This window comes from Sceloporus occidentalis, unplaced genomic scaffold (genome assembly GCF_023333645.1).
Source record: "Sceloporus occidentalis isolate IW3139 unplaced genomic scaffold, rSceOcc1.0.p SCAF_8, whole genome shotgun sequence".
Taxonomy (NCBI): Eukaryota; Metazoa; Chordata; class Lepidosauria; order Squamata; family Phrynosomatidae; genus Sceloporus; species Sceloporus occidentalis.
The window spans coordinates 20,704,501-20,722,537 of record NW_028316988.1 but is presented as its reverse complement, the minus strand read 5'-3'; the positions used below and the strand labels follow the sequence as shown (position 1 = coordinate 20,722,537).

Here is an 18,037-nt window from a genome sequence, read left to right as displayed (position 1 = left end):
AATTTCTTTGGACTTAATGCTTAAGCTGCAACTAACATAAGAAGCTGCTTGTTCCCCCTTGTGCTGCTGACTTCCTGGCTTTTGTCTTTTCCACCATCTCTGCTCCAGGTACTTCAGTGCTCTAATTCTAGTGGAAGGCATGGAAATTGACTCTCTGCATGAGCGTTTGTTGGATGACAGAAAAGAAGAACATAAATTTGCTAGTAGTGGGCAGATCCGGCAGGTAATTAAATAACAAATCCTATGTTTACAGATGATAATTCCCAAAAAATAAAATAAAATAAAATAAAATTCCTATCCATGTTAAAATGGTAATTGTAACACCCCTTTTAAAAATTGAGTATCAAAACTATTTGTAAAACTAAGCTATTGGAAAGATGATGGATAATACAGTAGTCTTGTGGTAATGTTTGCCGTTATTATTTGCCATCCCCACACTCCATTTTAGGTAGAGAAAATGGGCCAAGCATTTTCTGTCATCTCTTTCCATTCCCTTTGTTTGTCCCTCAACCTAATCTTGTAGCAATTCATTATGTCTCAAAAGTATTTTCATATAAAAATTGGTTCAGAGAAAGGAAAAATTCTTGTTCCTGAAAAATATGAAGAGCTACAATGTCCATGGATCAAATGATATATAGCCAGGAGGACATATCTTGTGTATTTGATATTAAGGATTTCATAAATGAATGATTATTTGATTGGATTCCTTCTTTGTGCTGAGCAGGAAATGGACAGCCTATTGTTGACTTTAGGGGATGTTCCCCATCATGCCCCCATCCTCTTGGCTTGGGCTTTGCTTCGCCACACCTTGAGCTCTGAAGAGGCAACTAGTGTGATCAGGCGCATGGGGAGCACTGCTATCCAGCTGAATGTTTTCCAGTATTTGACAAAGCTGCTTCGGTCCATAAGCAGTGAAGGAAATGTGAGTCTCATATAATCCGATGGACGGCTTTTCAGAAAACAGTATTGCTGAGCAGTTCATCCAGGCTTTGCTGGAAAAAACTGTTATCACTGTTCATGCCAGCAACCTGTTTTCCTAACCCTAGACTTGTTGATATCACTGACAGTCTATATCATCTTTCCTCATGCTAGTGCCCTCCACATGCATTAGATGAAAAAACAGCTGGAGGATATTAGGGTGGGGAAGGCTGCTGTGATCTGACCCATGTTATATAATTGGCCACGTGCAAAAGCATTGAAGAGTTGGGTGGAAATTTCAGTTGACGCATAATCTTTATGAAATTCCCTGCAATGGGATCTTAGCCCTGAAAGCTTAGCATGGAGCCCTGACTAGAGCATTAGTATGAGGGACCTTTTTTTGTTGTTCTGCCCATTGTATTATTTTCATAACCCACTTTTAGATTAGAGATGTGAATCATGGAACCCACGGAAGTTGTTGTGCTGCAGGTCCTAGCAGCCCCAGCCAGCATAGCATTGAGGAATTCTGGGAGTTGCAGTTCAACAGGATTCAGAGGGCTACTTGATCTCCACCTCTATGTTAATGGATTCTTTTGCACATTTCATTGCTGAGCCCAAGTATAGCAGAAATTAGTTATCTGTCTTCCATACTTGTAATATTACAGGCATATTATTATATTAGGAAACCCTAGTGGTGCAGTCGTTAAATGCTGGTACTGCAGCTGCGTTGTAAATTTGATCCTAGAAGAGGGCTCCAAGATCCACTTGACCTTCCATCCTTTTGTAGGTCGGTACAATGGGTACCCAGTTTGTTGGGTGCAATTGGCTTATGCATTGTAAACCGCTTAGGTAGTGCTAGTTCCCTGATAAGTGGTATAGAAATGTATTTGCTCTTGCTATAGTATGGACTTGATATCTTTGAAAGTGACCTTAGCAGTGAGTTAATTAAGCTAGGTGCGCTTCCTTCTGTGATTGTTGAACTTGACGTCCTTGGTCTTTGCTTTTCATAACTTCTTTCTTTCCTTTTCAGTGTATTTCTAGCACAGCGTGCATGTGTATTTACGGCCTACTTTCCTTTGTCCTTACCTCACTGGAGCTGCACACACTAGGCAATCAGCAGGTAAGAATTCAAAACATAAGCCTTTCTCCAACCATGTACTTGATAGATGTGCTGGACTGCAACATCTGACCATGGCCTTTGGCCAGCCTCCCTGGGGAAGGTGCAGGGTGGGAGCTTAACCCACAAGCACTTGCTTGTGAAAAGCCAACTTAAAATATATCATCAGCCCTGCTCCATTAACCAAAGAGGAATATTGTCATTTATATAGTTTCCCACTACAGCTTGTCATACATCTTTGCAAATCCCCAAGCAGGGGATAGTAAACAGTGACCTGCAGCCACATACAGTTTCCATTTAACTATTTTGTCTGATTACAATTGATAGGATGTCTCAATGGGTTCTTCTTTTAATCCATATTTTATTTATTTGATTTGTATCTCAATATGGAGAAAGCTACTGGCCAGGATTACAATTTGTGATAATGAACTGGTGATGCATTGCCTGTTCCCAGGTTAGGCAGCCTCATGCCCTTTAGCCCCAGCCACAGTTAGTATGGCCAGTGATACAGTCTTATGAGAGTTCTAATGCAAAATACACAGAGGGTACTGGTTGCCTGTACTGTGGAGATAAGTACTTGGGGTTTTGGTTTTTTTTTTTGTCTGCTTTGCATACATCTGCCCATAAGTTTTATTGTGTCACTCAGAATTCAGTAAGAGAGAGTGAAAAAGTTCTAACCACTTCCTTCATGCTGTTTCATCAGTGTCATATGCTTCTATCTTGCCTCTGCTTACTTAGCTTATGTCCAAAATTTTAAAAAATATATCCATGTGCTCTTTCTGTACGGAAGGTGATGCTTTAGTTTTATTATAATCTTTTTTCAGTATTTTGCTTACTTCAAGTCTTTTACTCACTTTTCTTCTCTGTTGACCACTTTCTGAAATTAAATAGCTTCATTTTTGGCCTCAGCCTCTGCATTTTCTGGTTTTGGAATGAGAATGCTTCCAAGTACCTTAATAAATTGCAGTTCCAGCTTGAAATCTGGAGTGGATATTGAAAATAGTATACAAAGAGTTGAAAGCTCCCAAGATTTTCTCCCTCAAAATTATAATTCTTCATTTTATGAGGATGCTGAGAATTTGTTTGAGTGCCCCTATCTTGTTGAGGAATGACTGTGTCTTGCCAGGTAGTAAAAGACTTTGAAAGTGGTTTAATTATTTTGTGTGCGTTCATGAAAAAAGTGAGGAAAGCAAGTGATATGTAATGTAGAGCATATTCTTTTTCACCCCCTCTTTCCCTTCTTTCTAAAGGACATCATAGATACAGCATGTGAAGTTCTGTCTGCTTCAAGCATTCCGCCACTCTTCTGGAAAACAGTGAGTTGGCTGGGGGAAAAGGGTGATTTGCCTATATGTCTTTTCATTGTATTCTTTTGTCCAAACTCCTTAGGGGAGAACCAGCTCTTTGGTCTTGAAATGTTTGTGAACGAGCTTAGGGTTGTGTTTGTAAATTGCCAGATACATATCTAGTGGATTTTGCTTGTTGAATTATTGTCTTGTATTCCCATTTATTCTTGTGTGAGACTTTTCAGTGTATGCTCTCAAGTGCTAAATTCCACCTGTCAGTCTGCTGTGCAGATGAACTCACAAGATGCAGAGCAAAGCAAACAACTTGAAACAAGTGTTTAAAAGTAGAAATCACCTTTAAGCTGGAACATATAATAGCGAAGCTGTTATACTAAGAAAATATTTTCTTTGATTGGTGATTAGTGTTGGGTTTTTAAATAACACTATTTTGTGTCCTTTACCAGGAACCAACTGCAGGACTGGGCATTATCTTGGACAGTGTTTGTGGGATGTTTCCCCACCTCCTTTCTCCACTGCTGCAGTTACTTACTGCACTAGTTTCAGACAAATCTACTGCAAAAAAGGTATGTATGGGAATACTGAAAAGGAAAGGAAAATTTAACATCACAATCAAGAGTGCTGGTTACATTGTATGATATAGAGGAGACTCTGTAATAAATCTTCAATACCTGTAGGTATTGTTTTTGACTCATTTTGAACGATGTTTTGTTTTATATATTGGGATGTGTTGTGTTTTTCAACGTGCAGGCGATAAGTCAGCGGGAAGGCCAGGCACCATGCCTGTGTGTGTGTGTGTAGACATTTGTGTGTTCATTTACACAACAGGTACACTCTTTCCCACACCAACCTCCTGTTTCATGCACATATACTCAAAACATGGCTTAGCATCTTCACTAAGATCACTGCTTATCTGACATTGCCAGCAGTAGATTAATAGCTACTTGGAAGCCAGAGAAATAGTAAATTTCCATTTTGTCCACATTTTAAAATTATGGGGACAGATCTCTCATGGAGAATTCTCTCATACTGAAGTATTCTGCATCCGTTTGGAGGTCACACAACCACTATGGAAAGGCATTTTTCTGTCCAATCCAAGAGCTAATTTACAGTAGTATCTTCAACTGTTTTCCTTCTTTCTCATCTTAATCTCATCTTTCCCCTGATTAAAGGTATATACCTTCTTGGATAAGATGTCTTTCTACATTGAACTGTATAAGCACAAGCCACCAGATGTGATATCTCATGAAGATGGTACCCTGTGGCGAAGACAGGTGCCAAAGCTGCTCTATCCCCTTGGTAAGGCAGTGGGCTGGGTTTCTTTGTCCTTTGCATGGGTATATTTATTTGAATTCTCACCTACCTTCTGACCAAACCACAGCCTATATCAGGGAATCGCTTGTAACATCTCAAATAGTGGAGGTTCTTGCAGCAAGACCTCCCCAGCAAATCTTAAGAATGGGGACAGTGAGAGGTAACTAGGAGGTGCTCCTTTAGATATCCAGAAACCATTTAAAGATGGAAACCAGAACTTTGAGTAGAACCTGGAAACCATGTGCAGTTACTCATCTACTAGAAAACTGGTGGTGTGTTTGGTTTCGGCTGGTTCTTGTTGCAACCTGGCTTTCAACTCCTGGGCCAGTCTTCAAAGGCAGTTTTGCATAGCACACTTTGTAGTGGTTCAGTCTAGAAGATGCTACAGTATGCATCACATTTGGCAGAGCTTTGCTGCCTGAGAAGGTTCAGGTGGCACACCAGCTGGAAAGAAATTCCCCTGACTTCAAATACTATCTGAGAATTAAGCAGCAGAGCATTCACAAGCTGCGAACCTGAATTTCTATGGGTTGATGATTACCTTATTGGGAGCATGCAGGTGTTAAATCAGCTGACATACTCATAATCAACTATTTAAAGTGATTTTGTTTCAGCTTCAGTTTATTGAAAGTCTTGAATCTTGTGTTAAAAGGAAAACATTCACATTTCCTGAAGTTCAGGGCCGGATAACTGATTTTGTTTAATGTTTTAGTGTTTTGTGTTTTGAATAGGTGAAACTCACACAGAATTGATAAAGACAAATAGAAAATTTAGTCATGTGAAGATTCTGGTTTCATTTTGTCTCTCCCCTTTGCTCTTTAGGATTGGGTCAAACAAATCTCCGGATTCCTCAGGGAACAGTGGGCCAGGTGATGCTAGATGACCAGGCCTATTTGGTACGATGGGAGTATTCATATAGTAGCTGGACATTATTCACGTGTGAGATTGAGATGTTGCTGCATGTTGTGTCAACTGCTGGTGAGTCTCTATAAATTTTGGGATGGGGTGTAACTGCTTCAGGATTATGGAATTCCATGCCACAGGAAGCTAGGATGGCCCCCTCTCTGCTGTCTTTCCATTGAGAGGCGAAGAACTTGCTATTTATCCAGGCCTTTGAGAGATAACTGTGCAGAGTCTTTTAATTTGGAATGTGTTAGATTTGTATTTTTACTTCCAGCATCATTTTTTATATTTTAATTGCCTTTAAAAAACTATTTTAAATTAATGCTTTTTGTGTGAATGTTGATGATTTGCTTTTTAACCTTTTGTACCAGTCATAGTTTTTAATTTGTTATTCATTCAGTTTGTTAGCTGCCTTGAGTCTCATATTGGGAGGGAGGCAGGACATTAAATTAATAAATTAATAGTGAGATGTTTAAAAAGACCAAAAAGTGTTTTTAGCAGACCTGTATCCTGTTTTGAGAGCCAGGGAGATCTGGATTTGAATCTTCTCAGCTGTGGAAACCCACTTGTTTATTCTAGAAAGTAGATATTTCCATGCTAAACCCATTTCTTTTTTCAGATGTAATCCAGCATTGCCAGAGGGTTAAACCAATCATAGATCTGGTTCACAAAGTCATCAGTACTGATGTGTCAATAGCAGATTATCTTCTGCCCATTACTTCCCGGATCTACATGTTGTTACAAAGGTAAGCAAGCAAGAGTAGTTCTGTTTTTGAATTCATTAGGATAGTCTGGAAAAAAATGTTGAGGTGTCGAGAGATGAAACTCAAATGCTTCTTCTCAGATAATAAGAATGGTTGAATGTTTTGGATTGCTGAATTGAGACTTTTGAATAGTGCTTTGAATAGTTGAAGATTTTGAATAATTGGGAGTTTGGGGAAACCCCATGTAACATTTTTTTGCCTCTTGCTCAGGTTAACTACCGTGATTTCTCCTCCGGTTGATGTTATTGCTTCCTGTGTCAACTGTTTGACAGTACTGGCTTCCCGAATGCCTGCAAAAGTAAGAGACGTTCTTGTCATTTTCATTATATCATCTCTTTTATATAAATAGATAAATGTACATTTTGGTCTGTCTTTCCAGGTTTGGACTGATCTTCATCATACAGGCTTTTTGCCATTCGTTGCTAATCCAGTTTCCAGTATAAGTCATATGATCAGGTAATTTATATCATCCATTGATCAACTGAATATTTTGGACAAAACCATAGATGGTGGCAATAGATACAGAATAGCAATGAAAACATTGAAAGCTCTTTCCTGTATATTATGCCTTAGGACACATAATTAATTCGCAGTAGAGATGAGACTGGAAGTAGACACATCCTGATTCACAATTCAGTCTTTTATCCAATTTCACTCATTCTAAAAGCAAACCAAGGTTGTGAATGGTGTTAAAAATGGAGTCCATATGGGGCCTCTAAAACTGAGAGACCCATCCTTGCAAAGTTCCCCGATTAAGAATGTTTTCATTTGTTAAAGTGTCCTGCTATTTGCCTTTCAAACATCTTTCTTAGAAATCTTATGGGTTTTTAAAGGCTAACTAGTTTCATTTAACATAAACTTTTCACAGACTGCAGCCCACTGCATTTGAGGTGTGAAGGACATTTCCTTTCACTGATGGCTAAATATTTTAACTTCATCATCTACTGATGCATTCTATATTTCTATGAATCCCTTCTCTAGTGTGTATAAACATTGTAAGAACACAAAACAAGCAGGTCTCCAGAGATTTAGTCAAGAACCTTTTGTAGGTGCTGATGATCAAGGGAGCTGGCAACCATAGCCTTTTCCCAAATAGTTGTACTTACTTTTAGGCAGCTTCATATATTCTTATGCATTATCCAAAGTGTGCACAGGCACAGTCATCCCACTCTCATTTTTCCTGTAGTCTCCTTTCCTCTATTTGTCCACAGTGCAGAGGGAATGAATGCTGGAGCCTATGGTAACCTGCTGATGAGTATTGAGCAGCCACAAGGCGAATATGGTGTTACTATCTCCTTCCTGAATCTAGTCATGACACTAGTCCGGGTGAGTCTTTTCAGAGATTGAGAGTCTGATAGCTTTTTGCTTCACACCCAAGAAAGCTTGGATGTTGACATACTTGGACATTGCAAGAAACATTTAGATTCCTGGTGTTTTTGGGGCTGGGGTTTTGTTAGCAGAGTATATTGAAATTTTCTATTAACAAAAGATTTTGTGATCTGATTGCTTTTTCCAGGGCCAGCTTGGCAATACTCAAAGCCAGGGTTTGGTGCCTTGTGTCGTCTTTGTCTTGAAAGAGATGCTGCCAAACTATCACAAGTGGCGCTACAACTCCCATGGAGTAAGAGAGCGAATCGGTAAGCATTAACTCTTTTTGTGGGGTGGGGACGGTTGACACTTTTTCTTTCAAGTCCTGTGCTTCTTTCCTGGGTTATACCTTGTTCTCAAGGTCTTGGGAGCAGCGAATCTGGCAACTGGTGATACTCAGGGCTGTGTGGATTGCTGGCTGAGCTACACTCTAGACCTGTCATTCTGGTATGAACTCTTACCTAATATCTGCTACTCCTTTGCATCCCAGAATTTTATTTAATTTCATTTATATGCTGCCTTTCTCCTGGAGTTGGACCCAAGGCAACTCTCAAAAGGAATCCATTAAAACCCAACAATAAAAACGTGAAAACAGTTAAAATCATCAAATTGAAACATTATAAAGCTGTTTAAAAGGTGTACAAGAATTTAAAAATTAAGCACACATCGCAGTAGGAGCCTTCCGTGTGAGCAATTACATATTGAAAGTCTGCTTAAACAAAAAGGTCTTTGCCCATTGGCAAAAGGATATCAGGGAGAAAGGGAATTCCCTCCTGTGGAAGGGAATTCCAGAGGATGGGAGAAGCCACTGAAAAGACCCTGTCTCCCATGTCCTCATTAAATGAAACTGTGATGGTGGCATGAGTGAAAGAAACCTTTCTAATGTAGATTTTAAGATTATGGCAGGTTCACATAGGGAAATACATCTTTCAGATTGTCTGGACCTAATTTGACTAAGACAAACTTTAGTGGGGAAAAGCTGCCTCATGGGAGCAGGAGTTGTCTCCCAGATGTCTTGTGCTCCTGCTCCCATAATCTTTTGACGGTTGACCATGCTAATAATAAATGTGGTCCCAAACATCTACAGGACACGAGAGTGCCTACCCATAAGTTTGATTTGCCTCTATACCCTATAAAATCTGGGGAGCCAAGGTCTCAGTCTGTACTTGGTCTTTGAGAAAGTTTGAAGTCAGTGCTCTTTTTCTTTTCTTTTTCAACAACATTGAAATCCACATGGCATCCAGTATAAAGTGAAAGAAGGATTGCATCCCCTCCTACTTGTCTCATCTCAATCCTTTAGGGACACCCAAAAGACTAAGGGAGAAGAATCTTTCACTTTGAGTTGGAAAAACTGCTGTTGTTGACAGTGACAGAGTTACTAGTGCTGCCTGCACTCATAAGTTCCTGGTAATACTGATGGAAAATACTGTTCCCTTTATAAGAATATGGACCCTTGATTAAATGTGTTTGTTCTTCCCAGTTAGTGTTAATTGTATCTACTGATGTTCTCTTGCCAATATTTTGTCCATGTCTTCCAGTCCCAGATCTGACTCCTCTAATGTATATCTAGATCTCCAAGCATAGGGAAAGGCTTGTTTAGCCAACTTCAGACACAGTGTCCTATGTTAACACAAAATATGAAAACAGAATGGTGGTGTATGGTGCCCATTTGTTCCTGCATGCCTTTGTGCCCACAAGTAGCTAAAGTAATCAGAAACAGCATATGACTGGAAAAACTTACTGTTGTAAGTCCTCTAGCAATCCTGGATCTGTAATCTGTTTTCAACTTTAGCTTCCAGTTGTGGCTTGTTAGAGATAAAAGAAGCCAGGAGTCTGTGTTCAAATGCAGTGCTAAGCTTTTCCACTACTAGACTGTTGGTTAATTTAACCAAGTTAACTTTATAAGAAGAAGAACCTGGTGGATAAAATGGGTCAACATCCATGGACTACTTTAATGCTGTGGGCATGCTCTTAACAACAAAGTGTGTTGTATCCACATTATGAGCGTCTCCTTAATCGAAATAATGCAAAATAATGTAAAAATGTTTAAAATGAATGAATAAATTGTAAAATAAAATAAGGGCAATGTTCCCTGTAAGAGGTTTTCTTTTTCCCTCATTTTTCAGGATATCTTATTCTTCAGCTGATCCATGCAATCTTAAATCTTTACCCTGAAATGGATCCACATAGCAGGTAAAATAAAGATTTTCTCCTTCCCTTGCCTTTCAAGTTAAATGCACAGCTCTGTGTATACTCCATTCCCAGAGTGAAGTTATCACAGCTACAAAGAAGCAAGCATTCTTCTGTTTAATACTGCTCAGTGTATCAAGTTGGACAAGGAAGAGCTCCACTCCTACTGCAAATTGATCTGTATGTTCTTGCCTTACAGCAATGCCCCCAGCCTGCAGTCCCTTTGCATCTTTAGCTTGGCCAATACTGAAGCTGGGCAGGCCGTCATCAACATCATGGGCATTGGGGTGGACACCATTGACATGGTGATGGCCACACAATCCAGCAGGTGAGTTGCCTATTCTTTTTTTATTTTTAAAACATAAGTGTCACTTTCCTAACCTAAATGGCATCCATTCATAAAAATACTAAAAGACATAATAAGAGCAAAATAGCAGTCATGGAGCCTAGCAGAACAAATAGAATATGAAAGTAAAACAAAGCAGCTATATCTTTCCGGAAGTCAATATGTAGAGCAGATGAACATGGTGGAAATAAAAATGGAACAATATACAGTTGGCCCTTCGTATCCATGTATTCTTTATCCACAGATTTAACCATCCATGGCTTGAAAATATTTTTAAAAATCCAAAAAAGCAAACCTTGATGTTGCCATTTTGTATAAGGGCAGGACGTGATTTCAACTTTACCTTCCATCTTGCTTTCCCCAGTGACTGATATATAATATCAAACATCTTCTTGACATTGATAAATAGCCATCCTAACGATAGGCTTTCCTGGGTGACCAACATGTTTAAAAGTGGGTCTTCTACTATTGGGACCCGGCAAAACCAAGCCCCTCCCCTGTAGATTTCTACCCAAACTTGGCATGTGATGGCACCTATTGTCGTGACCCAATGTGAAGTAAACTGAAGTGGTGACTCTGCAGAGGCCATGTGTCTCATGTTGGGAGAAAGGTGGGCTATATATCCAATAAATAAAGAATAAATAAATCACCACCACCCACAGAAGCACCAGAACTAACACTGGACTAAGCCCAAGGCCAGTACAGGGTCCATCAGAATCTTCATAGTCTTGAGCTAGTATTCTAAGGGATTACAGTTCCTCAAGGAGACCCCATAGAAGAACAGCAAGAGGTTGTGTGTGGACCTGCACCAAGAGGGCAGTATGTGAAACTTCCTCATCCTCTGCATGCAGTTTTCCAGGAAGAGATGGTGGAGGGTGCTGAAATGTCAGTTTCTAAGCCAGAGGGACTGTCCTTCTAAAGACCCCAAAGGGTCTTGGGAAAGTTGTCAAGAAGTCTGGAAAGGGATCAGCCATAACAACTGAGGGAGGGAGTGGCAAAAGGAGGGCATTAACCCCCCCCCCATAAAAACTATGCCCCTGAAGGAAATTTTCCTTCCATTCTCTGATTTCTAGCACTACAGTAAGTTAAAACTTTAGTTGTGCATGTAGAAATCCAGTTTAGTTATCCAAGGAAAAGAGTTAAGCAGCATGACCAAGGGAATGTGAATACGGCAAATGGAAGAGTTCTAGGTGTGAATGATTTTCAGTATCTTACTTTCTGCAATGCTAGACATTTGAGGATTGAATGAAAATTTCATTGGGTCTCGGGGAAGTCACAACATGTGCCAGCAAGTGGTGGGTGCTAAGACCTGGCCAGGTCCTGAATGAAGGATCTATTTCTTGTCACTCCTGCTTTCTACTTCTGGTGCTTGACCTTTGGAGCAGTGTTGCCTTGCCTTCTTTCTTTAAATTCCGCCATGGGTTCATCCACACCCGGATACAACACTTTAAGGCATACCTCAGATTACTTATCTCAGTGATTGACATTACAAATGTCAGAAGTGCTTCAGCTAATCCCAGATTTCAGGCCTTTTAGAGGGCTGTTCGTAGTGGTATGTGAGATGAGCACATAGCATGCAACTTAATAAAGGCTACTTCTTACTGATGTACTCAGCAAGAATAATGGGACTTGGAAAAGAAGCAGGAGAAAGGAAGCTAGAGAAGTGATGGCCAATACAGAGCACAGAGCAACAGTCTTAATAGCAAACCTAATGACACCTCATATGGAGGTAGGATGGGGACTGAGAAGAAGCTTCAGGAAACGCATGGAACCTGGAGTGGGGAGAGTCTGTATACTACTGTCAAGAGGAAAGTAGGCTAGTGAAGGAAATTTGGAAGAAGAGAGATTGTGTACCAGCAACCAGAGCACCAGGTTGCCACTGGTCTAAAGTGAAGACCCTGATGGAAGAATGTGGCCATTTGATTTTCTGTTGGCACTGTGACCTCACAAACCTTGATGAGATGAGGGACTGGGGCTGGAATGAGGACTTCAAAGCAGAAGAGAAGTGAAGCTCACCTGCTCATCTGGAGAAAGAAGCTAGTTATTGGATAGTGAGTAGGGTGTTTTGATTGTGTATTCCAGTATAGCAGGAAGCTGTACTGGATGGCCCTTATGATCTCTTCCAACTCTGCTATGATTCTAAGAGTAGACAAGTGCTTTGACGAGAACTGCAGATAATGATGGATTCTAACACAGTTATTGTTGATCACGCAGTGATGACTCTCAAGGCCAGGGCCACCTGCTTATCCAAACAGTGAAGCTGGCATTCTCTGTTACCAATAACGTCATCCGGTTAAAGCCTCCATCCAGCATGGTGTCTCCCCTAGAGCACGCCCTTACTCAGCATGGTATGTACCTTTCTGCTGGCCTGCAAGGAATGCCGTACTTGTCATAGGCATAAACTACTTGTTTATAATTTGGAAAGCTTGTGTTTTCACACAGAAATCAGAGAGAAATACATATATTTGATGTCATAAAGAAATGTTCTTTAAAGATACATTAAACTCCTCTGTTGTTAAATTGATGTTCTTGCCAGGTGCCCACAGAAACAATCTGATTGCTGTGTTGGCGAAGTATATCTACCACAAACATGATCCAGCCTTGCCACGCCTTGCCATTCAGCTTCTGAAGCGACTGGCTACAGTAAGTCTGGTTTTAACATCCTCAGGTGTTCCTCCCCATCTCCTGTTTGAGAAATAGGTTTTTCCTGAAGTTGCTTTATTGGTTGGTTTATTTAAAGTACAGTTGCCCCTCCATTTGCATGGACTTTGGATTTAGCCATTCCTGCCACTATCCACAGTGGTAACAGATTTTATTGTTTATTTATTTTATGTATTAGATTTATATCCTGCCTTTCTTCCAAAGTAGGATTCAAGGCAGCTTACAATATTTTTAAAAAGGATAAAACTGATGGCAGTTGAAGTCCTTTAATATCAGGAGGAATCTTTATTCTCCACTCTAGTAAGTTTTAGTTAAGATTGTGTGTGAGGAGTGGTATGAAAAACCTTTAAGAGGTCACAGTATTGTGACATCTTATTTTAACACTTCTGGCAAAGTACATACGTGGGATGACCAAAGTTTGTTACTAGCTTGAAACCAAGCTTGAAGAGGACTGAAATGGATGCAAACAGTCAGCATTGTCCAAGAATGTCTGGCGTTACTGAACAACCACTTTTCTCTTGAAGGATGTATTAGCAATATGTAGACTGAGGGGGGGAAACTAATAAATACTGTTAGCCCTAATGCATACCTTTTCACATTTGCTTTGGGAGAGAGTGTTTTGGATCTGACATATGTGAGATCATGTTCTTTCCTATATCTGCTTCCAAGATCACTGTCTCAGGTGAGCTAAAGACTTGCAAACTCATAAGCATCTTCTAAAAGCATCTTAAAACTTTATTTGTCTCAGGATTTGGGGAATCATGTCACTTCAGTAAACAGGGAGGGATAGACAGGTACTGCTGTTTACCAGTGTTACTGTTAACTTTTTATAGAGCCCATACAGACAGGCCAAAATAAAGCTTCTTCGAGCCACTTTGAAGGTATGCTGTTTAAATGATACACACATCTTAAGAGGTCAGAAGCTGAACCAAAGCTGTGCTCCAGACCTTAGGACTGGAACGTGGCTTTGGTGTGGCTTCTGGTCTCTTAGGACGCATACAGCTTATAGTCAACATGGTGTAATGATTTGAGCATTGGGCTATGACTCTAGAGACCAGGATTCGAATCATCAACATTATTGATGATTATTATCACCAACAATATATATAGTATGTAGATGAGCTGCAAGTATGTAATTGCCTAGGCATACAAACGAATGGTAAAGTATCAAAATATGTCATGAATTGATATGAAATATGTTCTGTCCGATGATGCCTTCAAAGCAACACATTTTTAACAATGAAAAGAGGCATCATCCTAAATACTTAAAACAGTCTTTCCCCCCAATCTGCCTTTGTAATTTCTTATCAGGTGGCTCCAATGTCTGTCTATGCGTGCCTTGGCAATGATGCTGCTGCTATCCGAGATGCCTTTCTGACACGTCTGCAGAGCAAAATTGAGGACATGCGTATTAAAGTCATGATTCTTGAGTTTCTCACAGTCGCCGTAGAGACACAGCCTGGTCTCATCGAGTTATTTCTCAATCTAGAAGTAAAAGATGGGAATGATGGTTCTAAGGTAAACCTCAGCGTGTGTATGTTTTCTGTTTTGAATAACAGTAGTCGCTTTAAGTATGCAATGGGATCTTGTAGCACCTTTGCCATACAAGGCATGTCCAACCTCTGCGATTAATCTCTCTTGTGTTTAGGGCTTTAAAAAATTATTTTGCCCTGGAAGAGGAACAATTTGGTACATTTGTCCCTCCACATTTGCAGACTTGACTTTTGCGGATTTTATATTATTATTATTGTTGTTGTTGTTGTTAACCTTTATTTATGAAGCACTGTAAATTTACACAGCGCTGTACATGCAATCTTTTTAGTTAGACGGTTCCCTGCCCTCGGGCTTACAATCTAAAAAGACATGACACAGAAGGAGAAGGGAGTAGTGGAGAGAAAGGGTAATAATAGGTCCAGCAGTTCCTCTCTACCTCCGAGGCCTGGACCAAGGCAGATGGACTGGAGGGAGGGCTTGGCTTCAAAATGGAAGGTTAATCTTCATCCAGGGAAAATACATACTCTCAAGTAGAATAATACATATGCAATACATAGCAATACATGAAATGGTTATTCATGGATTTGATTAATGTGTTCTTTCTAGGAATCTAGGTTCTCCACTGTGACTCTGTTGTTACCTTCTGCCAAAAGTCATGCTGAAGGACCTAGATGTTCCTAGAGAAAATACTTCTCTAAGGATTTGTAGGTCCTCCAGCACAATTTCATTGTCAACTTCTGGCAAATCTTGACCACAGAATTGCCCTGGAGGACCTAGAGATTCCTAGAGAGGTGTTTTCTTGGGTAAAAAAAAACCTCTGTGTTTTTTTATTTGCTGTTTTTCCACTTTCTGTGCCCCTAACCCCAGTGAATGTAGAGGGTCCACTGTATTCTCTTTTCTTTCCTAGGGGCCACTCTAAATTACATGGTCAGCACTGAACATCTGATCCCTATGGCTCTGAAATTTTGCTATCTCCACAGTTTTTGTAATTTTAAAAGACAACCTTAGAACCATGGTTTTCTTCCTTCCTGATATTCTTTTAGGAATTCAGCCTAGGAGAATGGAGCTGCCTTCATGTAGTTTTGGAGCTGATAGATTCCAAGCAGCAGGAGCAATACTGGTGCCCTCCACTTCTGCAGCGAGCCACGGTCGCCTTTCTCCATGCCCTGTGGCAGGATCGCCGAGATAGTGCAATGTTAGTCCTCCGGACCAAGTGAGTAATTAACATGCTAACCTCTTGTTGCTTTTTTCAATAGGTGTCAGGTCCAGTAAACCCTTAGTTCAGAAATCCAGGTTTCAGCAGGAAAATTCAGAAAACCTTTATTCAGTAACTGATGATGTTCACCAGAGACGTTTGTTGTCAGAACCTAGCAGCGAGCATTAACAAAGCACAATTAAAGCACATAAAATTTTAAACCTTTGATAGGCTACCTTCTTAATTTGTTACAAAAGCAAAATGTTCTTTTCTTTCCCTTTTATTCAATGAAGCCTCCTTCCTATCTACTTCTGCCAGCATTTCTAAGAGAGGGACCTTGGATCTTCTTGAGGCAGTCTCAACTCCCTTCTGTCTTGTAGTTAACCACAAAGGAACTTGGTTTACAGTTTCTAGCAATTAACGCCCCACTACATGTCCCATCATTTTGCACAGTACTGCATAACATATAAATACCAGTAAATAGTAAGCATGTAAAGCTATACCCTCCTATATTAACATTTCAAACCATGGCAGACAAGCTGAATGATACAGCTCTTGACAATAAAACACAGCAATAATTATCCACACAAACAGTGACCTTTTCCTAGACAATAAACCTTAATATCAAAGTCAAAATCATCCAGGCTGCAGTATTTCTGAATTCTGTGTATGGTTCTGAAAGCTGGACAATGAACAATGCTGGCAGGGATAAAATCAACTCATATTAAATGTGGTGCTAGAGGAGAGCTCTAAAAATACCATGGACTGTCAAAATGACCAGTAGATAATTCTAAGGGAAATTGAAGTCTGAACTTTTATTAAAAGCTGAGATAATTAAACTCAGCCTTTTGTACTTTGGATGTATCATGAGTCACTCGTGAAGGTGATAATGCTTGGTAAAGTAGAAGGCAGTAGAAAAAGAGAGAGACTGTAAATAAGGTGGATTGTTTCAATTGAGGGAGCCCTTGTTGCCCTGAGTTGCATGATGTGAGCAGGGCAGTTGATGACTGGGGCCCTCAGAAGTCTCTCTTTCATTGGCTTCTTAATGGGTTTTTGGGTACATATATGGTTTTAAATGGGTTTAGATACTTTCTGGGAGGATTTGTCTATTGGCTGTGTCAGCTAAATAGAGAACTTGTGATTACAGGTAGTCTATCTCTGGGTACTAGTTACTGGCAGGGAGGCAGAAACTGAAGAGCAGGACGATGCTTTTGTGCCCTGCTTTTGGACTTCCTAAGAGGAGTCTGGTTGTTTACTGTGGAAAATAGAAAGCTTGGGGGGGGGGGGGTAGAGGCTGGATCCTTCTTTGGCCTCCTTGTACATTTTTCTGTATATTTGGAATCTGAAAAAATGAAAGACATAACTTATTAATGTTTGCATTCTGCATTTTTAGGCCAAAATTTTGGGAAAACTTAACTAATCCACTCTTTGGAACCCTTCCTCCACCCTGTGAGACATCTGAGGTATGTAGTTCCCAGGGAAAGCAGCAGTTTTCCTGCATCCTTTAATTATAGTTCCCTTAGTGAAAACAGTCAGCTTAAAAATTCCAAAAAAATTAAAAAGCAAGATTGTACGTTTAATGAAGAGTGCTTTGATATTTTAAAAAGACCTTACCAGTTAATCAGACAGCGTCTTTTAAAACACCATGTAAAGTACATGTTAAAAGAAATGCAGAAAACACCATCTCAGAAGAGGCCTTCTGTCTTCACTTTCACATACAGGAGGGAATGCTTCTTCCTATACAGTGCTTGCTGTGAAATCTATTTGTTGTTATTTGCTCTCAAGTTGGCTTAAACCTATGGTGACCTTGTGAACCTCTAAGAGTCCCACTCATCAACAACACTGTGCAGGACTTGCAAACTCAGATCCATGGCTTCCTTGATTGAATCAATCTAAATATAATGTGGGCTTCTTCTCATCTTGTTATATATCCAAAGTGCAGTAGCCTACATTTACTCATTTTGGCTTCTAATGATAGTTCAGACATGTTTTCCTCTTGGATCCATTTATTTGTATTTTTGTAAATTCGTGGTGGTCTCTTCATCCCAGCTTTCATCACTGTCTGCCTTGAAGTCAAAATGGCTAAACTAAGGCTGTTGTACTTTAGACATGTTCTGACATGATGTGACCCATTAGAAAATAGAAGAAAAAGCAAAAGACCACATTACAGGTGGATACATTCACTCAAGGAATCCCTGAATTGCCAAACCCTGATCAGGGTTGATGATCGGAGCTTATGGAGGTCTCTCATCCATAAGGTTACTACAAAACGAAGCCAACTCAGTGGCAGTTAACAACAGAAATGCTTGATGTAGGTAAAGTCATTTAAATTTTGTTCAGACGTTTAACTCAGGTTTTTATTCTTAAGAAGTTCTCTAAGGAAGAGTGTTGGCAGTTGCCCCCTAAATATGCCGTGATCACCTGGGGCATTGAGATAGCTGGTCCTTTATTAAGGATTGTATC

The 18,037-nt window shown here is 40.0% G+C and overlaps 1 protein-coding gene across 2 annotated transcripts in view; it reads left to right on the top strand.

The window, feature by feature from the left end:
- The window catches only part of NUP188 (nucleoporin 188), a 46,471-nt gene that overhangs the window by 12,785 nt on the left and 15,649 nt on the right, over positions 1 to 18,037 (top strand). For both annotated transcript variants that reach the window (XM_089535159.1, XM_089535158.1), the window contains exons 10-28: positions 109 to 223; positions 725 to 922; positions 1,949 to 2,038; positions 3,286 to 3,351; positions 3,786 to 3,905; positions 4,512 to 4,638; positions 5,476 to 5,631; positions 6,176 to 6,302; positions 6,531 to 6,618; positions 6,700 to 6,776; positions 7,532 to 7,646; positions 7,837 to 7,957; positions 9,815 to 9,881; positions 10,078 to 10,206; positions 12,439 to 12,572; positions 12,761 to 12,867; positions 14,197 to 14,403; positions 15,423 to 15,592; positions 16,968 to 17,037. In XM_089535159.1, the coding sequence (XP_089391285.1) occupies positions 109 to 223; positions 725 to 922; positions 1,949 to 2,038; positions 3,286 to 3,351; positions 3,786 to 3,905; positions 4,512 to 4,638; positions 5,476 to 5,631; positions 6,176 to 6,302; positions 6,531 to 6,618; positions 6,700 to 6,776; positions 7,532 to 7,646; positions 7,837 to 7,957; positions 9,815 to 9,881; positions 10,078 to 10,206; positions 12,439 to 12,572; positions 12,761 to 12,867; positions 14,197 to 14,403; positions 15,423 to 15,592; positions 16,968 to 17,037 (2,284 nt within the window). The remainder of the gene's footprint in view (positions 1 to 108; positions 224 to 724; positions 923 to 1,948; positions 2,039 to 3,285; positions 3,352 to 3,785; positions 3,906 to 4,511; positions 4,639 to 5,475; positions 5,632 to 6,175; positions 6,303 to 6,530; positions 6,619 to 6,699; positions 6,777 to 7,531; positions 7,647 to 7,836; positions 7,958 to 9,814; positions 9,882 to 10,077; positions 10,207 to 12,438; positions 12,573 to 12,760; positions 12,868 to 14,196; positions 14,404 to 15,422; positions 15,593 to 16,967; positions 17,038 to 18,037) is intronic.